Raw genomic sequence first — 27,904 nt, 5'->3', positions numbered from 1 at the left:
TTGAAGGATTAATTTACCAAACAGCAAAAACTGGAAGATTAATATTAAAGAATTTGCAACTCTACCTCAGTGCTATACATATTATCTTTCCATACAATATATGCATGCTTTAATATCTGCAGGTTAAATAAGCATTAAGAGTATATCAGAATATAGCTAAATTAAAATAAGCACAAAATATTCCTTACCTGAATTTCTAAAATCATTCTGTCAATCTCATCTTGTTGGCTGTCTATTATCTAAAACAAAAAAATAAATACATCTGATTCAAATAATTTTTACATTGCTTCTTAAAAGTACCAACATTTCAAGAAAACACAGCACAGAAATTTATAAATTTATTTTTAAGAAGGGTCTTTTTAAAAAACTGAAAGTATTCTTATGATTTGGATCACACAAGTATAAAACTACAAAAGACTTCCTCTAGTTCTTGATAAAACTTTTCTCAAATTTATACAATTTTTAAGAATAACTTTGAGACAGACTGAATAATTAAGGAAGGAAAAAGATATCCTTTTGTTTTGACTTTTATTTCAATTATTTAATTTTGTTTGAATTGCTATGGTCCTTCAAACAAAGACATTCAAACTGCAAATTATATAAGCAATTAAATATTTACAAAATATAAATCACATAAAGTAGCTATAAATTATGTATCTATACACACATATCCACTTAGTATAGATTTCACGTTTATGATCAAAGGTATCTACTGACCTTACTAGCAGTCTCATTTTGTTGTCTGAGATTATCATTTTCATTCTGAAGCTGTTTTGCATCTAACATGGGAAGGCGGATTCCATCTTCAAGGCATCTTTCTACTTTTTGTTGCAAACTATTTCAAAAGACAATTATATGATGAAAATAAGCTCTATTTGCTGATATTGGTAATGATTTCAACATAAATGATGTCCTTTTTAGGTTCTGTATTTTTTAATCAACCAATAATCAAGACCCACAGACAGTATATGAAAAAGTGTTACTTATATTTCATACAAGTAAGAAGGGTACATAGTTAGCTAGAGGCTGATCTTTTCAGAAATGGCAAATTTGGGACCAGAGTCCAGAGTTGCTCAGTATGTGACATCCTTAGGCCCAGATGAAGTTCTTCATTACCCAAATCTGAGCTCTGAAGTCTAACTTGTGTTCTTTACTTTTCCTCTAAAAGCAGAGTTCCTTGATTAAGATGACTGTTGCACAGAACCTAAGAATATGTATACACATCTTTTGTCCTTTATTCTAAGCTCAGCAGGAGTTTGCTTGTAAGAATGGCTGTTGCCTAAACCATCAGAATTACATTTCTCTTTCATTTCCTTTTTTTTTTTTTTTTTTTTTTTTTTTTTACTTTTACTTTAGGTTTGTGGGTACACATGCTGGTTTGTTACACAGATAAACTCGTGTCATGGAGGTGTGCTGTACAGATTACTTTGTCACCCAGGTACTAAGCCTACTACCCAAGTTATTTTTTCTGCTCCTCTCCTTCACCCTCCACCTTCAAGTAGGCCCTAGTGTCTGTTGTTCCCTTCTCTGTGTTCATGAGTTCTTCTTCATTATAACTTGACAGAACACTTTCTTATGCTATCCATGGAACACAGTTGCATTTTAGAAGGGGAAACAACAAAAGTAAGACTGCAGATTCAAAATAAAAAGGCAAAAGGGGCAGAGGGGGAAGGTGCTAGAAAGAAAGAATAGTAATGTTTGGTTAAAAGAAGTCACATCATTAGACAATAATTACCAAAACCAAACCAAAATAATAGCAGCAAGAAACCGGAAATAGCTCTACTTTAGCTTGAGTCATACTCAAGCATTGCAGAGTACTAAAAGGAAGACTTCTTATAAATTGGGTTTTGATATTTTCATTATTTTTCTTTTTTTCAAGAATTATGGCTATTCTATGCTTTGTCTTTCAAAAACAGAAGAAATGCCCTATCCAGATTGTGAAAAGAGAACTGACAGTCCTAGATGGTACAATAAGGGCCTCAGACGTTTACAAATAATGGCGCCAGAGACATTTGTATTTATTATCGATGTAGTGTACTGCTGTGTAATACATTGTCATAATTATTTGCTTTTTTCAGTCTGAAGTGTAAAACAAATTATTTCTATTTCAGAATGAGATTTTTGTTTGTTTTGTTTTACCAATTCAGTGTCAAGACACTACTTCCAGACATTTCATGAGAAACAATATGTATTTAAAATATTAAAGTCTTTCAAATAAAAAAATGAGCCAGCTATGAAGAGAGGAACTGTCATGGAAAAATGCCCAATAAATTTTATTTCATTTATACATTTTTAGGTTATATAACATGTTTAATTCAAAAAGTAAAGTATCTCTTAAAGTGGTACCTACTACTGCATTACTAAGGAACTCACCCATCTTTTTCACTTTAATTTTCAGGTCTAATGGGAAGCTTTTCTTATTTAATGTATAAATTGCAAATGTTCTTAAGTATTCATAGAACAGGAAGCTTAGAAATATTATATAAAACAGATAAATGTAATTATATAATTCACAGTCACATATACATCTGAAGTTCTTTGGAACTCAAGGAATATTATCTTATAGAGCTGAAAAAACTGTGATACCATCCTCAACCCTTTGATCCTTTATATCTATTTGAAACCAAGAGAAATTTTTGGACATGGTATCATCTCTGATAGTATCAAGATGAAATTTAAAAGTGGAAAATGTTATCTGAAATGCACCGTACTAATCTTTCCAAAACAAGAATATAAGGTTCAGTGTTTCCACAAAACCTAATAAAAGATAAAGTCTAAATAAAAGAAAAGCATACAATCTAAAAGCACACAACAGAACAAAGCAACACTCAAATTATTTTCAGGTGTGGCTAATTCTGTTCCTAAAGCAACACAGCTTTAATGTATAATTATAATGCTCTATATGACAGATCAGATATAGTGTCTCTTTTCATTTTATCAGTAAAGATGAAAGAAAAAGCTATATGGTTGAATTAGTGCAGATCAGAAAGTTGTTCTGACACTAAAGAACAGGGCATAAGATGAAAAGTTATAAAAAGGAAAATTTAAGAACAAGCAGCAGAAATAGGAGACAAAAGCAGAATTAAAGGTATATGATTTGTTTTGGGAGCTGAGATGATGAGAAACAAATGTTTTCTCATTCAAACTGAATTGTCCCAGAAATCAAAAATTTTTTGGCGTTGAAACCCAAAGAAAAAAGTAGGACAAGGCATATTTAAGACTCAAAGTAGTAGTAAAGCAATATTAACATGAAATTAACATGGAATCAGATGGATTTTTATTTAAAAGCTAAGAATAAATTTAATTGTAAAATTGATGTAAGTATGAAGATTGTATTTCTTGCATTTCGCTTCTGTTCCTTTGTTGTTTTATTCTTCAGGATAGTTTTATCTATTTATAGTTGGTAATATTAAGGTTTAAGTTTTGCAAAACAGAACATCCATATCTATAAATATAAAATACTTCCTTAGGTTTTTCAGGGATCCAATATTAATTTCCACGTTTAATAAACACAAACTGAATTTGCAAATGGTATTCATTGTACTTACAACTGTATTAATTGAGTCCCATGAGGCAAGATATGTAAGTAAATCTGGAAGATAGATGGCAAAACTGCTGTATCTTTTACTTGCAGTAAAGGGAAATAGGAGCCAATTACTTCAATTTGATATATTCCATTAAGGAGTGCAGTTCGAGTATTTTGCTGGCCCCTTTTTTGTTGTTTACAATTTTTACTTATTTTTTTTGATAAAGCCATTAGATAAAGGGTTTGTATTAATATTTTCAGTCTTCATTTGTATGAGTTTTTATTTTTACTATTTTCAACAGAAACTTTTGGCAAGATACCAATATATTGTTGAGACTCCCTAATCCAAAAACCTGAAATCTGAAATGTTTCAAAATCCAAAACTTTTTGAGCATGGAAATGATGCTCAAAGGAGATGGTCATTGGAGCATTTCAGATTTTGGATTGTCAGATTAGAGATGCTCAGTGGGTAAGTACTTGGCAAATATTCCAAAATCCAAAAAAATCTGAAATCTAAAACATTCCTGCTCACAAGCAGTTTGGAAAAGGGATGAGCATCCTGTAGTACATCTTTAAATTAAGGAGAGTAAAATAACTTATAAATTAGTTTAAGTAAAATGTTTTATGAAAAATATGAATAAAATAACATAAAAGGATTCAGAAAATTTTCTTACCTCTGAACAGTAGTTACTAACTCCTTTTCTTTCTTTTTCTGGCATATTAACTGTGTCTCTTTATCTTGACACTGCTTTTTGATCTCTTCAATTTTTTTTTCTGTATCTATCAAAGCCTCTTGTAAATTCTTATTTTTTTCTTCCAGAATCTGCAGCTAAGGAGAAATTTTTTACAGTTCATTACACATGAAATATTAAATATGCTTCTATTAGAAACTGTTACCGTGTTGGCAGGGATTGACAGACTTGTAGCTAAAAAAAAAAAAATCACACTGCATTTTATCTAGAGTATTAGCACTCCATCTCCTCTGTGTGAAAGGCACCTACAAGAATGGAATTACAAGGAAGAGAATGGGGTTAGAAATTTGTAGAAGACTAAGAAAGGTTAATTTTAAACTTATTTTTCTTTTAATTGTAATAAATATACAACTTTATACTGTCTTAACAATTTTCAAGTGTACAGTGCAGTTGTGTTAGGTATATTCACATTGTGCAACTAATCTCCAGAACTCTTTATCTTGCATAATTGAACCTCTGTATCAATTAAACAACTCCCCATCTATCCCTCCCCCCATTCCCTGGTAACCAACTTTCCACTTTCTGTCTCTGTGACTGAATTCTTAAGGTATCTCATTAAGTGGAATCATACAGTATTTGTCTTTTTGTGACTAGCTTATTTCACTTCGCAAAATATCCTCCAGGTTAATCCACATGATAGCATGTGTCAGAGTTTCTCTCCTTGTTAAGGCGAACAGTATTTCACTGTGTGTATATACCACCTTTAGTTTACCCATGTATCTAGTCATGGACACTTGGGCTGCTTCCACCTTTTGCCTATTGTGAATAATTATCTTATAAGCATGGGTGTACAAATATCTGCTCAAGACCCTTAACTGCCACCCCAATGGATGTTAGGTATTTTCTTACATATTTTCTAATACACATTGCCCTCTGTTCCTGCTCATGCAACCTCCTGCAGTCCTTAAGTTCCTTCCTGACTTTAATCTTAGTTTTTACAAATTATAAATTAATGTAAAATAAACAGAGAATGCAACATAGGTCTTACAGGATGCACAGTGACACTCCTTAGATTAGACTAATGACTCTCGAGTGAGGGTAATTTTACCCCCAGAGGACATTTGGAAATATCCGTTTACATTTTGGGTTTGGGATAAAGGAGAAGGAGCACTGCTACTGGCACTTAGTGGGTAGAGGGCAGATATATGGATGTAGAAGTACACCCTTCAATGATCAAGGCAGACCCCTGTAACAAAAAATTATCTGCCTCCAAATGTCAATAGTGCTGAGGTTGAGAATCCCTGGCTTAGAACAACTCTGGGAAGAGAATGAAGAGTAGATCTAGTGGATTTATAAATAAGGTTTCAAGACAGTGGGCCTCACCTGAGTTAGGAGAAAGACTCTGAGGTATTGTTAAGAAGAAAAAAAAAAAAAGTAGAAGTCAGAGGAGTGAATTGAGGTCATAGGTCAAGGTGTAAGAAAAAAATATATATATAAAGGTTAAGAAGAATGAAGAAAATAAATATCTAGAAAGATACTTAACAAAAGGTCTTGTAGAGCCTTGGTGAATCCTAGAAACTGTTGGAAAGCACCAGAACTGGGGGTGTGTGCATGTGTGTGTATGGGGTAGGGGTTGGCAGACTGGTTTAGAAACTAACTTCTACAGTAGTTAACAGAGTTACAACACAGGATCAATAGGAAGGTAATCACTTATTAACTGACAAGAAATATCTACTTATGCATGCTTAGATAAACAAAGTTTCTTATTAGAATTAAGTCCCCAAAACAGCAATTAAACACATGGATTTAATTTATAGTTAGCCAAGTTTCTAAAGAGTCAAGTTAACATGTTTTCATGTCATTTAAAGATAAGCATTTTATTTCATGTTACCTGTAGACTCTGACTCTGTACATCATCTAGAGTTGGAAGATCAGCCAGATACTTTTCCAAGGTCTCGATTCTTCTCTGCTTTTCTTTATTTTGTTCAGATTCCTTCTGGCATTTCTTTTTCAGACTACTAATGTATCGATCTCTAGTTTTAAGCTGAAGAAAACAATTACGAATCTTCATTAGTTTTGAGTCATTAAAAGACGTAGCAAAACCAACGCTTTACTATTAGACACTGCTGAATTCACCAACAGTTTCAGGTTATAGCGAAGGCCACTAGCAACTCAATTAAGATTTACCTTATTTCGTTCTAAGATTTACACTTGCCAGGTGTGGTGGCTCATGCCTGTAATCCCAGCACTTTGGGAAACCAAAGTGGGCTGACCAGCCTGGCCAACATGGCAAAACCCTGTCTCTACTAAAAAAATACCAAAAAAATGAGCTGGGCGTGGTGGCACGTGCCTGTAGTCCCAGCTACTTGAAAGGCTGAGGTATGAGAATCACCTGAACCAGGGTGGCAGAGGTTGCAGTGAGCCGAGATTGTGCCACTGCACTCCTGCCTGGGCGACAGAGCAAGACTTTGTCTCAATTTAAACAAAAAACAAAAAAAGATTTACACCTAAAAAAATTTATGTCACTGAAATCAAGAGTTTAGGGGGTATTTGCTTTTACCATGGATGGCATCCTATAAATTGCCATCAATCAGGGGGCAGTAGTGATGTAGTTTTTATTGCCTACACATGTGCAAATTTGGTCAAGGCTGTTCATATCCTTGTCATTTCAATATTGTTATATATATGTACAAACTATATGTTGAGTTTAAATGATGTCTAAAATGCCTAAACAATGTTACATTACAATTTAGTATGGAACAATGTTACTGGGTGCCCAGACAGGCACAGAAAAAAAGCCTTTGAAATCAGTGAAGTATTCATCTCTGAAGGAATGACTCCGATTTCTTAGTTTTTGCATAGCTATACCCAAATGCTTTATGTGAACGAAGAGAGGAAGATACTGCAAGTAACTAAAACTATTTCATTACTAACAGACTTGCAAAGAAATTGCTTATCATGCACCAAACAATGCAACTAAAGCTGAAAGAATATACCAAATACTTAGGGGCAGATAATGGACTAGTGAAACTAATCCACACCTCAAGCAACACTACTGTTTAAGGCACTGTGTCATAACTGAATTTGCAGCATATTTTCTTTCTAAAAACCATAAAATAAAGGTGTCTTACTACTGATGTCATTTTAGGATTGATAAAGTATGGTAACTGAACACATATTTCAGTTGGTATGTACAACTAATAACGTGTACATATCATGGTATGTACACACATGATGATGATTCTAGTAAATCCCAATTCATACCGGCTGAAAGTCAGATTTTCAGGTACTTTTTACCTACCATTCCATGAAATATGCAATCTTTAAATTTCATATCTCATAGCCAAAGCTCTTTCATATTTACTCCTATTTACCTTAAATTACCAATCTTCCAAACATTTAATCCTCTTTTCAAACTTACAGGGTTCTAAAATATTTTTACAGTGTTTTCCCATATTCACTGGGAAAATAACTGGCAATAATTAGCAGTAAGATGGATTATTCTTTCAAATTTTATTAAAGCCAATACTTGTTCTTTAGCTTTAATAAAATTTGAAAGAAACTAGTTTCTTTCATGCATTTTCTAATTTCTTTCAGGTCTAATGTGTAACGATTTTTAAAACTTCATGTGGAAAAATTATTCATTTCACCAGTGACGTTAGCATCTACTTATGACCTTTGGTAAGGAGCAACACTGGTAAGACAAACACATCCTATTATGTCTTGAGGCTTTCTTAGGATTAAAGGTAAATGTGCTGGTGTGACAGTTTACCCTGTGATCTATCAGAATGGAAAACCTTACATACTGTTGGCACTGGTGGTGACCATATAATACAACTCCCTTAATACAGGTGAGGCCCAAAGATCTTTAGTGACTTAACAAGTCATAAAATCAGAAGTCGAATTTGAATCTAGATCATCTGACTGAAAATCAACTTTCTTTCAGTTCTTCCTTATGACTCATTATCAGGTTCTTATTTCAGTAACCAGCTGTGCTTGGATTTCCCATCAACCAAGCCTGCTCTAGCCTTAGCAAATGACCCTGTACATTACAGAGGTAAACATGATAAAGCAACCTATGTTTACTTAATGCTAACTTGGACTCAACTGTCTAAATGTATTAAATGTGACAAAATGATGCCTCAAAAAGCAGTGACTGGCATAGGTCTGTCTGTGTGCAAAGATGTCCTACTTTTCTTCTTTTTCTTTTGGTTGGCCAACTCTCTTTGCTGTCACGTCAAGCTTGCTTCCCTTGATCACAAATTGCTGCCAACACTCTCCTACGGGACACTGTCTCTGTTATTTGTTGGTCACATGTTGATCATACATATTCACTGGGTCTCGGGTTTTTTTTCAGCCCTGCTCACAGATGACAAGCTCGCTGTTTTGTTTTTTGGTGTTTCATTTTTTTTGAACTGCCAAGTTTTGTGTTGTTCCATACAAACAGAGGTTACTCAAGTCTGAACTGCATTAATCACCTCCAGATAAATGAGGTGTCATTAGTAAATCTTCTCTATTCTATTCATACAAGGCTAAGCTTTTCTTTTCAAAGAGGAATGATGCAATACTGATATCATTCCTAGAAGGTAACAGAAAGGACAAGTTTTATAAGAGGTTCACAAATGGTTACTTTTCTTTATTGTCTCTTTAAAGAAAGAACTCAAAAGAATTCTATTATTATTACCACATTGTTTTTTCTGTCATAGAATCTGTCTTTGATAAGGATTACAGAGTAAATGCCAAAAAAACCAATATGATCCAATCTTGTGTGGACCCAAAGTGCTGTTTGTTTAGTTGATTTGTTACCAAGGAGCCTGTTCTTACTAACCTATGCGCTCCCTTCAAGAACTGAAGTCATCTCCATATGCTCTGACACAAACTCTGCCCTCTACATTTATCCCCTCTACTCAAGTTTCTCTGGTATATACATTTCCATTCTTAATTGCCTCACTCACACAGAAGCTACTCCTCTTCTTTTCCAAGAGTAACTCTACCATATTTGCATCTGTTATCAACCCTTCCCTATGTCTCCTATGAACTTGCTCCATTAGGCACCCACTCTGACAACTTTGATCTCTCTCTCATTGTTTTTTCCCTAGTCTACCTTACTGTTTTCTCTTCCATCCTGGCAAAAATTACCTGACAGAATACATTCAATATGCCAGGCACCATGAATGGTGCTACATATGCCACAGTGACACATTCAAATACAATCCCCCTGCCTTCAAGGAGCTTAGAGAGAAATTTAAAAAATAAGGATTATACAAATTGGGTTGAGCCCTGGAAAAAAAAGAATAAAATTCTATAAGCATATGAAAGGAGGAGTAGAAGGGAAAAATATTAAGCTAGATTTGAACACATAAATAGATGACTTGAAAGTGGGAGAAAAAAAGCAGCCACGTATTTACCACGCCAAAAGGCCACTCTGTGTAAAGATCCTGATACCAGAAACAAAGCCTGAGCTGTATGAGCAACTGTAACACCCAGGGTATCAATACACAGTTTATCAGAGGAAGATTGGCAGAACCTACGGATATATAATTAGGAAATGTATTTCAGGCCATGGGAAGAATTTGATTTATATTTTTAAAGACCCGGGGAGTACTGTCAGCAAGATGGCAGAAGAGCAAGTCTTGGACTCTCCTTCCCCCCAACATGTGGATTCAATTAAAAAAATAATAAAACCCCCAACATGGACAAATTCCCTTTTTAAGAAATCCAAAAATTAGTCAAGAAGCTATTGTACTCTGGGTGAATGCAAAATCAGGCACATTGAAGCAATTAAGGAAATGCAAGACACCTTCTATAATCCTACCCCCAATACAGCATATGATCAGAAGGAAACCTGCTGGGAAAGAAAATAGTTGGATCATACATCCAACATCCCAACTTTTCTGGGTGCTGTTCAGAAGACTGCCTTCTGCCTTGCCTGTCTTGGAATACTAATAGGACCACGACACTCTTGCTGCCTGGGATCACTGAGATCAGAGATGATGGTCTAGGCTAGCAGTTTCCATAGTTCACAGCTCCAGCTCAGCACACAGCAATGAGTGAAGACAGATTCAAGTTTCTCCCTGTACAGGGAAAGCAATGGACAGAACATCCAACAATCTGACTTTTCAGAAGTCTGGTCAAGGGACTGGCTGAAATTTCGCTTGTCTGAGTACCGATGGGACCTAGAATACTCCCCTGAAGCCTGAAGGATGCTAACAACAAAAAAAATGAGTTAAACTAGTACAAAGATATGAAAATCCCCCCTCTCCGGCAACACTGATTAGTGAGGGTCTTCCCCTGTTTAAGGCTAGTCTGTGAGGAGTGGAAGTGATAGCTATTTTATATAATATACAGGTATCAACTTAAAGAGTGAGGAAAAATTGGTCGGGTGCGATGGCTCACACCTGTAATCCCAGCACTTTGGGAGGCCGAGGCGGGAGGATCATGAAGTCAGGAGATCGAGACCACGGTGAAACTCTGTCTCTACTAAAAATACAAAAAATTAGCCAGGCTCAGTGGTGGGCGCCTGTAGTTCCAGCTACTCGGGAGGCTGAGGCAGGAGAATTGCAGTGAGCCAAGATCGCGCCACTGCACTCCAACCTGGGCGATAGAGCGAGACTCCGTCTTAAAAAAAAAAAAAAAAGCAAACAAAAACATAAAGTGGGAAAAAGACACCCTATTAACAAATGGTGCTGGGATAAAGCTAGATCCTCATCTCTCACTTTATACGAAAATCAACTCAAGATGGACCAAAGACATAAGCCTAACACCTGAAACCATAAAAATTCTAGAGGATATAACATCAAAAAGACTCTTCTAGACACTGGCTTAGGCAAAGAGTTTGTAACCAAGAACCCAAAAGCAAATGCAACAAAAATAAAAATAAGTAGATGGGGTCTCATTAAACTGAAAGGCTTCTGCACAGCAAAAGAAATAATCGTCAGAGTAAACAGACAACCCATAAAGTGGGAGAAAATATTACAAACTATGCATCCGACAAAGGACTAATATCCAGAATCTATAAGGAACTCAAACAAATCAGCAAGAAAAAACAAATAATCCCCCATCAAAAAGCGGGCTAAGGGCATAAATAGATAATTCTCAAAGAAGATATACAAATGACCAACAAACATATGAAAAAATGTTCAACATGACTAATTATCAGGGATATTCAAATTAAAATCACAATGAGATACCATCTTACTCCTGTAAGCATGGTCATAATTTAAAAATTTTTAAAAATAGATGTTGGTATGAAATAGAAGGGAATGTTTTTACACTGCTGGTGAGAATGTAAACAAGTACAACAACAAGGGAAAACAGTGTCGAGACTCCTTAAACAACTAAAAGTAAGACTACCATTTGATCCAGCAATCCCACTACTAGGTATCTGTCCAGAGGAACAGAAGTCATTACATAAAAGCACTTGCACATACATGTTTACAGCAGCACAATTTGCAATTGCAAAAATGTGGAATCAGCCTATTAACCAATGAATTGAAAAAGAAAATGTGGCGTGCGCGCGCGTGTGTGTGTGTGTGTGTGTCTGTGTATGTATACCATGAAATACTACTCAGCCATAAAACGGAACAAAATAATGGCATTCATAGCAATCTGGATGGAGTGGGAGACTATTATTCTAAGTGAAGTAACTCAGAAATGGAAAACGAAACAGCATATGTTCTCACTTTTAACTGGGAGCTAAGCTATGAGGATGCAAAGGCACAACAATGCTATAATGGATTTTGGGAACATGGCGGGAAGGGGTGTGAGAGACAAAGGACTATACATTGGGTACAGTGTACAATGTGTAGGTGACAGGTACACCAAAATCTCAGAAAAAAACACTAAAGAACTTATCCATGTAACTAACCACCTGTTCCCCAAAAACTATGGAACTAAAATTGAAAAAAATAAAGTAAGCACTGATGAGCAAGAAAAAAGAAAATCATGGTGATCTGCTCTATGACCACTTGAATGGGAGGCTCAAAACTAAGCTGAGTAGATTAAAAGAGAAGGCTAAAACCACTGCTGCCACTATGCAGCTCATGGATCTGTACCTCTTCAATAAATTAGGGCTAGCACATGTCCTACTTAATCATGAATGATAATAAAATGGAATAAGATAAAATACGTGAAAATACTTTTAATAAAGGCAGAAAGATCAAACAGTGTTCCTGTCTGTATATTTGGCTTTTAGCTTATTATTCTGAATCAAGGGCTTCAGTTTAATAACTTAAGTTGCATGACTATTAAAGATAAGCCACCTTCATTTACCAACCCTTTATGCCCAACATGCCAAAAAAAAAAAAAAAATGAAATCATAGATTTAATAAGGAAAAGAACAGTTATTTGGTGTACACAATTGATTTTTAAAAATATTTTACTATTTGTTATAAAGATATACAAGAGCATTTCTATCCTCAAAGAAAATCCTTGGATTTCTGCAGATAGCAGAAGGCTTCTCAAAAGTTACTACAAAATTAATCACCTCCACATAAGTGTATATATAACCTTGGTATGACACCTGACAGGGTAAATGACAAACAAATAATTATATGCTGATGAAATGTTGACCTAATTCACTTTTATTACAAATACCTACTTTTTCCTCCAGTTTCTTCTTCTCTTCACTAAATAGGCTTAGTCTTTGTTTGAGAAACTCATTAAGCTGTAAAACTTCTTTCTCAGTAGATGCAAGCTTTTGCTCAAATTCCCCTTGTTGGGAATGGGAAACTGATTCCTCTGAAAATGGTGTCTGGAGTGAAGTGTTCTCATATTGTGGCTGTGAGGAAAGAAAAAAGGAGGTAAGACTTTAAAAGTTTGTCTTGAACAAATGTGAAGAAATTGGAAATGAAGTATAATATAAGGAGTACATATAGGCTGTATGAACAGACACACCTTGATTTAAATTCCAGCTCTCTTGCTTCCTAGTTATGCACCATAATTAAAGCAAATTATTTATCATCTCAAAACCCCAGTTTTCTCATCTCTAAAACAGAAACAATAAAGTCTACTTTGCAGCGTTTTTTGAAGAAAGATAAAGTATGTAAGGTTCCCAGGATATAGGAGAAACTTCATGAAAAACAGCTATTATTTGACTTAAAAGTATACTTCAACATGTAAATAGTACTATATGTAAATTAATCATATAAAAGTGAAAGTTCTAAGTAAATAAATAAAAACTAAAGAAAAATGTCTTCACAGGTAATCATTTCCAGCTAATACTAAAATCAATATGCACAAATAGAATGTTTCTCTAACTAGAAACAAAGATACATGAATCGGGGATTCTCGTCCATCTCAAAGTGTCCCTCTTATATTCCCTATTGCATAGAAAAAATGGCACAAAATAAGCACTCACAAAATAATTGTTGAATTAATAAATGTATTATTGCTTCTATGGGCAAAGCTTTGAAGGAAATTCTTTTCAAAGGGAAAATATTCCCTCTCCTCCATGTAGATTAAAATCTGGAAGAGGAAGGCAGGAAATATAAATATTCCTTCAAACAACTCAGCATGTGGTTAAGTGCTGTAAAAGATATCAACAAGGTACTGCAAAAGCAAAAAAAGAGGTTATTTTTCCATTTATTTAAAAAATATTTACTAAGCACATACGTTAGGCATTGTGCTAGGTGCTGGGGATTCTACAGTTAATAAAATAAGATCCCACTAGTTTAATGTGTCACACACAAAAAGACCAAAAAAAAGACAATGGAAACTAAGTGCTAAGATAGTTACATGTGCAGTAGCTAAGGGAGGGTGTTACAGAAGTAAACTTGAACTAGGCCTTGAAGAACTGACACTTTCCCAAAAGGTAAGCATGCAATTCAACCATTACATAAATAGCATTTATCAGGTCCAGGCTATTTCAAAGATGGCAGACTCACCCTTTACAAACTCAAATTTTAATCAGAGGCATAAGAGAAGCCTTTAGATGATTATAATATAGAACAGAATGAATATGGTAGCCAAATAAAGGCCATGTTAAGTACAAAGTATTGAGAGGAAGTAGAATACATGAAGACATTGAGCGAATGACGAAAAGGCTTTTCTGGAGAGGTGGCTTTTGAGACGAATTTTGAGAAATAGGGAGATTCTGGCAAGAATGGAAAAAGGAACAGGCATTCTAGAAAGAACATTTTTTAAAAGGTTAAAAAGAATATACAAAGAATATCTTGTCATGTTTATAGGTTACAAGTGGGCGGAATAAAAGGGAAAACTTACAAATGTAGGTCGCAACCTTCTTGTAGAATTCCAGGAATTGTGAACTTGGCTTTGTAAATCTCTATATTCCCCGGCATTCAGTCTAGTGTCTAGACTCTCAGCAAGTCTGATGAAAGGGAAGAGAAGAGAGGAAAAAGACAAGAGAGTGCTAGAAGAAATAGGACAAAGCTAGATGCAGTGAACAAGATTCACTGAGAATGAATATGGATGTATCATTTAAAGAAATTATTCTAACTAATTTAGCTGAAAAGAAACAAGGAGCTGAAATAGAGCATGGAGAACAGAATGAAGAAACTGGAAGCAGGGTGAGAGGATTTAGAGAAAATGATTGTTTAAAGATGTGAATGGAAAATTAATGTTAAAGATAACCAAGGTTTAAGATTTTGTCTAAGTAACATGAAGATTATATTCTGGGCAGAAGTAAATATAAAGAAGAACAGTAGGTTATATAGAAAAATAGGTTATACTTAAGCAGATATACTTAATATAATTAGAGTCTATGATTATGATTTCATTTGAACATACAAGTAGAGATGGACATCAGGCAGAAAGGTAGATATGGAACTCAGGAAGATGGCTAGGCTATGAAACTATAAAAAGTTAATACAGACTTCCAGTTTCTAGCCCGGAATGTAAAGAGATCAGAAGTCACTACTCAGTCCTAAAAAATAAAATAAAAAGCTGAAAAACCTGAAATATCAACAAGTCTTCTAAAATCTGTGAGAGAAATGAGGTCACAGGGCAAACTACTGTCTTCAAAACTGGAAAAAAAGGATAGGTAGAAACAGATGATCATAAACTAATAAAGCAAAACCCCATAAGCAGAAGAGCCAGGGTGGGAAAATTTGTAACTAATGAATTGCTAGAGACTTGGTGTAGACAAATCTGAGAGTTAAAAATTCCATGGGGACTCAATCACACAGGAGGCTTCCACAGTCTGTGAGTTTTACCTCCAGGAGTACTACAAGATCTTCAGTGAGTACCAGAGGAAAATCCCCTTCTGTTTCTGGCAAGGGGAGGGGAAAAGGAACCATTTAAAATATGCCAGAGCATTCTGTTCTTAAAAATGCCTGCCCTCAGGGGAAACTATATTACCAGAGCCTAAACTGCTGGTGTTTTATCAGAGCTTAGCCTAGTTGGGGTAAACGAAATAACCCAACTCCAGCCAACTCCAGCCTTCCACAGAGAGGAGGGTTAATACACAAATCAAGCTCCTTTGGCCTTCCCTGTGGAAATACCAACTCCATTGCCCTCCTGCCATCCTGTCCCGCCTAAGGGTGGGGAAAGATGAAATCTTAGAAAACTGAAGTTCAGGCCGGGTGCGGTGGCTCAAGCCTGTAATCCCAGCACTTTGGGAGGCCGAGACGGGCAGATCACCAGGTCAAGAGATCGAGACTATCCTGGCTAACCCGGTGAAACCCCATCTCTACCAAAAAATACAAAAAAAAACTAGCTGGGTGAGGTGGCGGGCTCCTGTAGTCCCAGCTACTCGGGAGGCTGAGGCAGGAGAATGGCTAAACCCGGGAGGCGGAGCTTGCAGTGAGCTGAGATCCGGCCACTGCACTCCAGCCTGGGCGACAGAGCGAGACTCGTCTCAAAAAAAAAAAAAACAAAAAAAGAAAAGAAAACTGAAGTTCACAATCCAGAGGAACAAATTCACCAAAAGACTGAGACCTAATCACAGGACTATAGAATACTTCCCTTCCCTGCACACTTTACCACTGCATTACTGAAGCTCTATTTACCACACTTATTAAACCTTGGACATGACGTCTACTTCCTACAAAAATCGCAAGACATGCAAAAAGGCAAAAAACACAGTTGAAAGAGACTGAAAAGCATCAGACACAGAGTCAGATATGGCAAAAATGTCAGAATTATCAGACCAGGGATTTTCGACAACTAGGATTAATAAGATTATGATAGAAAATGTAGACAGTATACAAGAACATACAGATAATTTAAGTGTAGAGATAAAAATTCTAAGAAAGAATAAAAAAGAAATGCTAAAGATTGAGAACACTAACAGAAATGAAGAATGTCTTTGAGGGACTCATTAGCAGAGTAGACCTGGCTGAGGAAACAATTCCTGAACTTGGGGATATGACAACAGAAACTTCCAATACTGAAAAAGAGAGAGAGAAAAAAAAAACAAAACCTTAAAAAACAATATACAAGAACTGGGGTAAAACTACAAAAGATGTAAATACATGTAATAAGAATAGTAGGAGAAAAAATAGAGAAGGGAACAGATGCTGTATTTGAAGGAACCATAACTATTTCCCCAAATTAACATCAGACACCATACTATAGATCCAGGAAGGTCAGAAAATACCAAGTAAGACAAACACTAAAACAAAACAAACAAACAAACAACAAAAACAAAAAACAAAACTGCAAATAGGCGTATTATATTTAAACATCAGAAAAGCAAAGATAAAACTCCTGCAAAAAGCCAGGGTAAGGAGAAAACCTTAATAATAGAGAAACAAATTACATCCAGCTTTGCCTCAGAAACCATGCAAACATGGAAAGTGTTGAGAGAATCAAACCGGCAGCCTAGAACTCTGACCATGGGTCCCCGGCCCATGGCCTATTAGGAACAGGGTTGCACAGCAGGAGGTAAGCAGTGGGCCAGCGAGTGAAGCTTCATCTATTTTTATAGCTACTTGCCATGGCTAGCATTACCTCCCAAGCTCCGCCTCCTGTCAGATCAGCTACATTAGATTCTCATAGGAGTGTGACCCCTACTGTGAACTGCGCATGTAAGGGATCTAGGTTGCACGTTCCTTATGAGAATCCAATGCCTGGTGATTTGAGGTGGAGCTGCGGTGGTAATTCTAGCACTACGAAGCGACTGCAAATACAGATTAACATTAGCAGAGAGGTCTGACTACACAGAGACCATAATAAATCAATTGCTTGCAGATGCATATCAAAACCCTATCAGTGAATGACAAGTAACAATTAAGTTGCATCTAGTGGCAGTCTTTGTAGTGGCAAATGAGTTGATGTACTTCAATTATACAGTTGCATCTGGTGGCAGGCTTTAAGCTAGAATCCAACACTTATTTTAGTCTGAGTAAGGCCTGCCTATTATTTGATTTCCCACTTCCATCCGCGCCTCTTTCCCAACTGTGCACTTTTGTCAGTCACAGTCTCGGTAAGCCCACAAGCTAACCCTAGCTAAAATGAATAAAAAACAAATGTTACTGGAGAGATGCTTCGAAAGAAGGACAGACTCAATGATGAGAGAGCAGAAGACTCTAAGACTGCCCACAATAAGAAAGCTACATTTAAAAGAGAATACCAAGAGTCCTACTTAAATGATGGGTTCACTGCAACAGGAGATTGACATTATAGATTTAACAGAAGATCCTGAAGAACCTAAAACAACACTGAGTGTGGACCTACTGGGAGTTGAGGCCTCCTAGCATTTGATTATGTATTACGCACATTTCCATTCTTAACTTAAAAACGCTTTCACAAGATATCAAATACTGGTAAATTGTGTTTTTTATTAAACTTTAGAACAGTGAAAACAAACGAAAAACACCTTCCTGGAACTAATTATAGCAAGGTTACAGGATACAAGGTTAACACACAAAAGTCAATCATTTTCCAGTATGTCAACAATGAACAAGTGGAATATAAAAATTCACTACCATCTATATTAGCAACCAAAAAATAAGATAGGTATAAATCTAACAACATATGTTCAGGATCTATATGAAGACAACTATAAAACTCTTCTAAAAATGTTCTAAGAAGAACTAAATAAATGAATAGATATTCCATGTTCATGGATAGAAGACTCAATACTGTGAACATGTTGTTTCTTTCCAATTTGGTCTATAGATTCAACACAATCCCAATCAAAATCCTAGCATATTACTTAGTGGACTCAATGAACTGATTCTAAGTTTATACGGAGAGGCAAAAGACCCAGAATATCCATCACAATATTAAAGGAAAAGAACTAAGTTTGAGTACTGACATTACCCAACTTCAAGACTTATAATAAGACTACAGTAATCAAAACAATGTGGTTTTAGTGATAAAATATAAAATTAATCAATGCAACAAAATAGAGAGTCCAGAAATAGGACACATAAATATAGTTAACTGATTTTTAACAAAGAAGCAAATGCAATACAGGGGAAAAGACAGCCCTTTCAACAAATGGTGCTGAACAATTGGACATCCACATGGAAAGGAAAGAAAAGAATCTAGACACAGGCCTTATATATTTTGCAAAAATTAATTCAAAATGGATCACAGACCTAAAATACAAAACAATAAAACTCCCCAAAAAAGTAGAAAATCTAGATGACCTTGGCTATGGCAATGATGTTTTAGATATAACATCAATGCTGAATCCATGAAATGATGGACTGATAAGCTGGACTTCATTAAAATTAAAAACTTTTTCCCTCCAAAAAACAATGGCAGGAGAATGAGAAAACAAGCCACAGACCAGGAGAAATATTTGTAAAAGACACATCTGATCTAAAAACAAACAAAAAAACCTGTTATCCAAAATATACAAATAACAGGTCAGGCGCAGTAGCTCACACTTCTAATCACAGCACTTTCAGTGGCTGAGGCAGGTGGATCACTTGAGGCCAGTAGTTCAAGATCAGCCTGACCAACCTAGTGAAACCCTACATCTCACTAAAACTACAAAAATTAGCTGAGTGTGGTGGTTTATGCCTGTAGTCCCAGCTACTCAGGAGGCTGAGGCAGAAAAATCGCTTGAACCCAGGATGTGGAGGTTGCAGTGAGCTGAAATTGCATCACTGCACTCCAGCCACGGCAACAGAGAGAAATTCTGTCTCAAAAAAAGAAAAAAAAAAATCACATCTACATAATGAATCCTCCATTAAAAAACAAATAATACTAGGTCTACAGAACTTCTAGAGAGCTGAATATGTAGAAGTTCCCTCCTGAAGGGTGGCACCCCTGGAGATGGCATGGAATCTCTGCATTCCTTATCTCATACCTTCCCCTATGTATCTCTTCAATCTGGCTGTTCATCTGTATCTTTTCTAATATCCTTTATAACAAATGGGTAAGTGTAAATAAGATGCTTCTGAGTTCCAGCAAGTTAATCAAACCCAGGGAGGGGGTTATGTGAGCTCTGATTTATAGCCAGTTGGTAAGAAGCATCTGGGACTTGAAATTAGCATCTGGAGTGGAGGGCAGTCCTGTGATAGTGAGTCCTCAATCTGTGGGTTCTGACACTATCTCTACACATACAGTGTCAGGATTAAATTAGAAGACAGACACCCAGATGGTGTCTGCTGAAGAATATGCAGAACTGACTGCTTGGTGTGTAGGGAAACAAATACCATACATGTGGTGTCAGAAGTACTGTGCTGAGTGCAGAGCAGAGTGGGAAAAATGCATCTTTGGTTTTTCCTATATCACTACAGCTGCTTTACACATAATTGCCAGAACTTGGAAAGTATCAAGATGTCCTTCAGTAGGTGAAGGTTGTGCATGTATGGGGATATGCAGGATATGGGAAATCTTGGTACTTCCCATTTAATTTTGTAGTGAGCCTAAAACTGCTCTAAAAAATAAAGTTCATAAATTTTTAAAAAAGTTAACACAGGTGGGGCTGGGCACGGTGGCTCACACCTGTAATCCCAGCACTGTGTGTGTGTGGGGAGCGGGGACAAGACAGGAGGATCATGAGGTCAGGAGTTCGAGACCAGCCTGGCCAACATGGTGAAAGCCCATCTCTGCTAAAAATACAAAAATTAGCTGTGTGTGGTGACACACTCCTGTAATCCCAGCTACTCGGGAGGCTGAGGAAGGAGAATTGCTTGAACCCGGGAGGCGGAGGTTGCAGTGAGCCGAGATCGCGTCACTGTACTCCAGCCTGGGTGACAGAGTGAGACTCCATCTCAAAAAAAAGTAAACATGGGTGCTTCTACTATAATACAAATATACGCATTCCTGGAAAACCACTGGAAAATCATGCACTAAACTGTGATATATCCAGAAAGTGGAACATTGCTCAGTACTAAAGAAAAATGAACTATCAAGTCATGAAAAGATATAGAGGAAACTTAAATACATACTACTAAGTGAAAGAAGCCAGTTTAAAAAGAGATGGTCTGAATAGTATGTACTACATGATTCCAATTACATAACATTCTGGGAAAGGCAAAACCATAGAGACAATAACAAGTTCAGTGGTTGCTAGGGGTCCAATGGATTGAACAGGCAGAGCACAGAAAATTTTTAGAGCTGTGAAACTACTCTGCATGATATACTATAATGGTGGATACATGTCATTACTAATTTGTCAAAACTCTTAGAATGCACAACACCAGGAGTGATCCTAATATGGCTTTTGAGTGTCAATGGTGTGTCAATATAGGTTCACTAATTATAAATAATGTACCCTAAGATACAAAACGTTGATAGTGGGGGAGGTTGTGCGCATGTGAAGATATGGAGGATATGGGAAATCTTGGTACTTCCCATTCAGTTTTGTAGCAAACGTAAAACTGCTCTAAAAAGTTAAGTTCATAAATTTTTTAAAAGTTAACACAGGTGCTTCTACCATAACGCAATATAGACATTCCTGAAAATCACGCACTAAAAATAATAGGGCATATGGAACGAATAGGATTAAAAACACTCAATTCAAACTGATGCAATTTTAACTAGTGTACTAACAAAAACCGTGACTCAGGAGATAACTTGGGACAGTCTGAACAGGTGGTCACAGTGATATTTAAAAACCACATACACACACAGTCAAAATGCTGGTGGTACTTTAATTAGAGGTCTGGTGAGTGTTCAGATTGAGGTAGACTCTGTGATACAGGGGTTGCCATGCAGGTGGAGTAGGAGGGAACATAACCTGGCGTGAACTGAAAGTCTATAAAGAAGGAAGTGCACCTCTCAAGGAAGAGCACCTGAAGGGCAGGCACTCTTTTACAATTTTCTTATGTAGGCTGGAAAAAGCTTCTGCTAATATAGTAGGTAATCCTAAGCCTTTTGCTTTGCTGGCCAAATACTTTAATTTTATTCACAATATTGTAACTCCCCTTGTCTAGGGAGTTGAGGGGGAAAGTACTTATGAACCAATCTAGAAAACTTAGCAGACATCATTCTCCTTTTTACCAATTGTGTATGAGCAAATCTGCACCACAGAAATGTGTTTTGTAGCAAGACAAGCTGTAGTTGAAACTCTATGTGAACTTAATCATATAGGAAAAGAAAAATCTGAGGCCAGATGTTTTAATTTCTACATTTACTAACATCTTTTCAGCCTTTATCTGCCTTCTCTGACTTTTATAGAACTGTTCCCTTTCTGTGGAAAAAGCCTTGCTTGCTTTCCTTTCTAGAACAACTCCCTTTAGGCTCCTTCACAAGTTGTGCTCTTCTGCTACCTTCTAAAATGCTGCTGTTCCCTGTCTCTAGCTCTGGATCCCATTTTCCTCTCATTGCACAAACCCTCCCTTGAACACCTGTTCATGCCCAAGGCTTTAATAACCACCCACCTAGATTGACAACACCTAAATCTCTTATCTCTGGCTCAGACCTGCACCCACAAATATTACCCTAATTCTTCACTCAACCCCAAATTTACAATGTGTAAGTTTAACTCACTATTTTTCTCCTCTAAACAGATCCTTAACATGGTAATCTCTATAAACCAATCAATTGTTGGTGTCTGAAACTAGGCAATCATTCTCTCACCACATTAAATGTCATTAAATCTGGCCCATTTTACTAAGGCTTGGCCATACAGATGTTTAATCAACAGTCTTCTCCTCATTCTGACCACTAGAGATAAAATTCAAATGTTCACATAACTTTTGGACTATTGAGACAGCTTCCTGACTGGTTTCCCCGCCTCCAATAACATCTATCTTAAATCCAATCTCTATTATGCCATCAGAGTAACCAAACTAGGACACTCTAGAGAATGAAAGATGGCACTATTAATAAATTTATTAGCACAGCAGGCATAAACTGGGCCAGCCCTAAGCAAACCTTTACACCTCAGGTCATTGGTAACACTTGGCCCTTGCTTACCTCTTCAACCACATATCTACCACTACCTTTCTCTCATATTACATTTTATCCATACAGAATAATTTGTAGTTTTCCAAATGCATTATACTTCTCCTCATTCCTTTAAGCTTCTCCACATGCCATACACTATGCCTCAAACACTACTCCTTCACCCCCTTCACCTGACTCAACTCATTTAGTTCATCAGGTTCTCAAACTAGATGATCACTTTCTACAGGAAGCCTGGCCAGGCCTTCGGAAGACTAGCTTCTAAATTCATAGTTGGAGCTCCCAAAGCATTTCATACATAACCCCTGTGGGAATCGACACACTGCAACTATCTGTTGTGTGTGTTCTCCATTAGACTACACATTCCTTGAGGGCAAAAATCAGTTTCATTCACATTTCTATTGCTACACCATAAATGGAACCTTATCCATAGTCAAGATAAACAATTTTTAAGGAAATGGATAAATAAATTTTTTGATATACTCTCTCTGTAGGGTTTTAGTTCCAAAAAGGCAGAAACCATTATTTGCTTTTGTGTCCCCAGAATTTAACATATTAGATGTTTAATGCTTTGTTGAAGAGGCTCATTTGTAAAGGTGGGACTCCATTTATTAAATGTTCATTAACACAGATTTGGTGGTAGAAACAAACCAACTGAAGAAGAAATAGAAAAAAAATGATATAAATGGAAAGAAAAAGAATAAAATGGAAAGAAAAGAAAGGGTGCATCAATGAAAGCAGTAATAGTAACTATTATTTGGTTGGTCTTTCCGAAGTTCACATATATACAGAAGAGACCTCTTTCTTCTTCAATTTAAGTAAAGAAAAAGCGTCCTTCATATTTGGTTTATTCCACAAAGGTCTGTTAACCACAGATGGAAATTTAGGTACAAATGGAAATACAAACTACTCCTTGTTTCTACCAATCTACCATTAAAACTATCCAGAAAGTTTGGATTTTAAAATAAAGACATGGTTCTCATTCTCTACCAATGAGACTGAGTGATATCCACTTCTAAGGTCATCTTAATTGTAAGGTTAGTCAAATTTTCAATAAGCAAATAGAAGTTACTTATTAAGAGTATGTTTTCCATCTATAAATTAATTTAAAATTGTTATTTTTATTTTACTAACTGACTTATTTACTCTAGAATACACATTAATTTCAATAATTATTATTAAAAGCATAATTTTGTCTAGTATCTATAGAATTAGGATATGTTATGGATCAGAAAAATATGCCTATACAAAATGTTATGCATAAAGAATTAAATCATTCAAAGATCCAAGGTTAAAAAAAACCCTTTGCTAAAGAAATATTTTATTACTATATCTGTTGTTTCTTCTAACCCTCACCATTTTATTGGCTCTCTGTATCTATCTACTGATAAAAGTTTGTCTTATATATTTATCATACCCATTTAGTATTTAAGATTTTCCTTGTATTCTCTTTTATGAATTGCTCTCATCTTTTAAAATTAGATTTCTCAATAATATTTCACTTCTTTACATACTTCAAAATCCTAATATTTTAAACAACCCCTTTGACATATCCCTTCAAATATTAATATTTTTATTTGTCCTTGCACACTGACTTGGAGAGCCCTCTACTGGCCTGATGCTGTGTCAAAAGAACATTTGCTTCATCCTTCAGATACCTATTTTTTTAACATGCTTTCAGTAATATGATAATTATATAATTAAAGCCTTTATTCAGAATGACAGAATGTTAAAGAGAAATTGAACCAGTCTACTAAAATGCTGTTATCAAAGCAAGATACACTACTTCCATAGTATAGAAATACCATTTTCAAATAACTGTACATTATTCTCAGTACTGCACTATAAAGCCTTGCTATCATGTGACAGAAGTCCAAGATGAGACCAAATTGTAACATGATGTATTCATAACTAAAGTATAAAAGGCAAGTTGGAATCTCTATGTTAAATGCCTCTGGCCTCAAGTAAATCTGATAGTTATTTTGTCATCAATATTTCCTGATTTTAATATACCAATGTCTCTAGTATTTCTAAACGACATATGTGAAGATGTAATGAAGGAAACAACTGCACTTAACTTAAAATCCAGGAAGAAAGACCTTAATGACGAGAACAACAACAACAACATCCAAAAATATAAGTATATACCACCACAAAGTCATCAGGCCTCACTTTAGATCCCAATAAGTATGCCAACAGTTTTTTTCTTTGGGAAATAAACCAATATAAAGTTTATATCAAAAAAACATGGAAACAAGTTTTAAGTAAAGCTCTTTTAAAAACTGGGTAATAATTAGGGAAAGTAGCCATTCCAGCCATATAAATTTTGTTAACGGGCTTCATAGACTCTATATCTGTGTTCCAATTAGACTATACTCTCCTTATGAGCAAAATTAACCTCATTTACATTTCTATTCATATGGCATAGACACTGTCTTACCTACAGTGAATGCAAATAAATTGAGAAGGAATAGACAAACTTGTTTTCCTATATGGTCTCTCCCTCTGTAAGTTCTGAGATCCATGAAAGCAGGAACTATTTTTTACTTTTGTGACATCAGAATTCAGCGCAGTATCGGATGTTAATTCATTGTTTGGTTAAATAGGCTCATTTGTAAAGGTGAGATTCATTTATAAAATACTCATTAGAATCAGACTTCATGGTACAAAAAATTACATAGAGGAAAGAGAAATAACAATATAAACAGAAAATATGACAAAATCGGAAAATGTATTTTCAAATTAAATTATAGACAAAGAGCTAATTTCCTTTACATATAAAGGGTTCCAAAAAACAATAAGCAAAAACCGAAAACCTAATATAAAAAATGAGCAAAAGATATGAAAAGACAATTCACAGAAATGTGAATGGGCCCTTAAATTTACAAAAAGAAATGTAACATCACTCTTAAGAGAAATACATATTAAAACCATATGACCATAAGGAGATGAATCTCTCCTGTCTTCTATATAGACCTACTAGAAGGGCAAAAATCCCAGTTTAATAACACGCTCTGTTAGCATGGCTGGGAGTTGGGGAGTGGGACAGTAAGGGTTCTTATACACTGCTCTCCTCAAGAGCAGTTTGACAGTATCAGTAAAAGTCACAAACGCAACACCTAGAAATTTCACTTCTGGAAATGTAACTTACAAGAATATTTGCATATGAGCAAAACAATATTTATAAAAGGTTATTCTTTACAGCATCATTTACAATAACCCTAAACTGAAAACAACTCAAATTTTGATGACTAGGGGACAGGTAGAATGAATTATGCTATCTCCATAAAATGGAAAATTGTATAACTGCAAAAGCAAGGGAAAGGGGTATTATCTAGGTAAAGAGAGAGAAATAACCATTGTGTTTTATATAATTTTATATAATATTTTAAAAAAGCAAGGTGCCAGATAATGTACATATTCTTATATTTTTTTAATGTAGAAGAAGGATAAAATACATTTGTATCTGCTTGTGATATGCATCAACTAAAACAACTACAAAATCCTTTGCAATCTTACCTGCAAACTAGCCACATAAGAATCCTCACAATTTACATAATGTCCTAACATGGCATGTTGAGCCCGTAATTCATTATCCCTTATCCTCTCATGCAGGTGGGTAATTTGTTGCTTCTGCCTGCAAAACATAAATCAAGGTCACATTATGAGTAATAATTTTCTAATAGTTAGAAAAACCTTAAGGAGCCTAATAATTTTACATAAGAATTTAAAAGTATTATCAATTTAAAAAATCATAACAGACAATCTTTTTAAAACAAAATACCATGTATAGAATTAGGTAACAATGTATTTATACTGTAGAGTACTTCTACAATGTGGTCTTTTGTAGAATATTCCTCTTAGATGCTAACAGTCACACCTTGCTTTCTTCAACAACTCATAGCTTGCTTTAAGCAAGTTATTTAAATTTCTGTAAATACGTATGCTTACAAATCTTAAAACTGTTTTGTGCCAGGCATGATGCTAAGAGCTTTGTATGCAGTATCTCTCAACTTCAAAAATTTACTAAGTCCCACAATGAAGTTTTGAAGGAGAGCTTTTAAAGAATAATAAAGATAGTATGAGTAAACAAACAGCTTGATGTTTTCCAAAATTACTTACTTGTTTTGGAACAAGTAAGTTATATGTTTCAGGCTGCATCAAAAGACCTTGTTCTACTCAGGATGATTTCTAAAATTTGCTAACCTTTAAGAAAATCTACATATAGAACATTAAATAGGAGGTAAGTTAGGAGAGATTAGTCATATAACACTTTTCAAATAATTTAAAGCTTTACCAAAAAAAAAAAAAAAAAAAAAAAAAAAAAACCTTTCCTTTTCCAGCCAAGGTGGAGTAGCAGGCAGTGACTAGTTTTGCCCTCATGCCTGAAACAATTTTTTAAAAAAGACAAAATATAGGAAGTGAAGACTCAAGGCACTGGGCCATCAGGCAATTAAGAACAGTAATCTCTCAGAGACAGGTAACTAAAGAGGTGGGACCTATGACTGACTGCACTTCCTGCTGAGAGTGTTTTCAAGCCCCAGCACAGGAATGGTAGTCTGCCTGAATTGAAAAGACAAAGCTGAGAATCTGGAGAAACCAAGGCAGCTGTAGTGAGTTCACAGTACTGGATGACCCTTGGGCATTCGGTTGAATACTAATTAATACAGGCATGAGGAAACTACTGAAAGTGTGTGTAGAGTAGAAGGGCAACCAACAAAAATATTAGAGGGAACAGTGCTTCAGGGTGCCTTGGAATTACTGGCTATTCCCAACTGCCAGAAAAAAAAGCTTCATGATTCCCGGGGCATCAGCAATTCTCAACTGGGGACAGTTTTGAAACCAGTTAACATTTAGCAACATCTAGAGACATTTTCAATTTTCACAACTGGGGCAGAATGTTACTGGCATCTAGTGAGTAGAAGCCAGAGATGCTACTAAATGTCTACAATGAACAGGACAGCCACCCTCAACAGTGAATTATCTGTTCCAAAAAAAAAAATCAACAGTGCTAAGGCTGAGAAACCCAGGGTTTGTAAGATGAGTCTTGTCTCAGTGGGGAAAAAATAACCCTCGATAAAACAGCTCTCATGCCACCCAACAAAACTTAAAAGCAAGTACAAAAACTGCTTCCCAGAATAAAGTTCAGGAATACAAAAAATGTAACATCAAAAACAAGTTAAAATTTATAATGCCTGGCATCAAAAAATTATTGGGAGCGCAAAAAAAGCAGAAAAATGTAACTCATAATAAGAAAATCCAATCAACTGAAAGTGAGCTAGAACTGACACAGATATTAGAACAGACAAGCATAGTAAATTAGTTATTATAACTATTCATATGATTAAGCTAGAAGAAAGAATGAACATGTTAAGTAGAGACATACAAGACAAATAACACACTGAATGGTGATTAA

At 35.6% G+C, this 27,904-nt stretch overlaps 1 protein-coding gene and 1 long non-coding RNA gene across 15 annotated transcripts in view; one reads left to right on the top strand and one right to left on the bottom strand.

Moving 5' to 3' along the window:
- Window positions 1-27,904, bottom strand: part of CEP85L (centrosomal protein 85 like) — a 239,010-nt gene that overhangs the window by 18,775 nt on the left and 192,331 nt on the right. For all 12 annotated transcript variants that reach the window (XM_050786400.1, XM_050786407.1, XM_050786402.1 and 9 more), the window contains 6 exons: window positions 26,008-26,125; window positions 12,818-12,997; window positions 6,110-6,262; window positions 4,201-4,355; window positions 718-835; window positions 189-239 (listed from right to left, as the gene is read on the bottom strand). In XM_050786400.1, coding sequence (XP_050642357.1) covers window positions 189-239; window positions 718-835; window positions 4,201-4,355; window positions 6,110-6,262; window positions 12,818-12,997; window positions 26,008-26,125 — 775 coding nt within the window. The remainder of the gene's footprint in view (window positions 1-188; window positions 240-717; window positions 836-4,200; window positions 4,356-6,109; window positions 6,263-12,817; window positions 12,998-26,007; window positions 26,126-27,904) is intronic.
- LOC126952107 (uncharacterized) overlaps window positions 1-27,904 on the top strand; it is a 63,483-nt gene that overhangs the window by 11,751 nt on the left and 23,828 nt on the right. For 2 of the 3 annotated variants that reach the window (XR_007724796.1, XR_007724794.1), the window contains exons 2-3: window positions 12,904-13,019; window positions 23,120-23,306. This is a non-coding gene — a long non-coding RNA (uncharacterized LOC126952107). The remainder of the gene's footprint in view (window positions 1-12,903; window positions 13,020-23,119; window positions 23,307-27,904) is intronic. The other variant, XR_007724795.1, reaches the window with a different exon arrangement.

The sequence above is a fragment of the Macaca thibetana genome, chromosome 4 (genome assembly GCF_024542745.1).
Source record: "Macaca thibetana thibetana isolate TM-01 chromosome 4, ASM2454274v1, whole genome shotgun sequence".
NCBI classification, from domain to species: Eukaryota; Metazoa; Chordata; class Mammalia; order Primates; family Cercopithecidae; genus Macaca; species Macaca thibetana.
The sequence above is the reverse complement of the archived record's forward strand: the minus strand, read 5'-3'. Positions and strand labels throughout refer to the sequence as shown.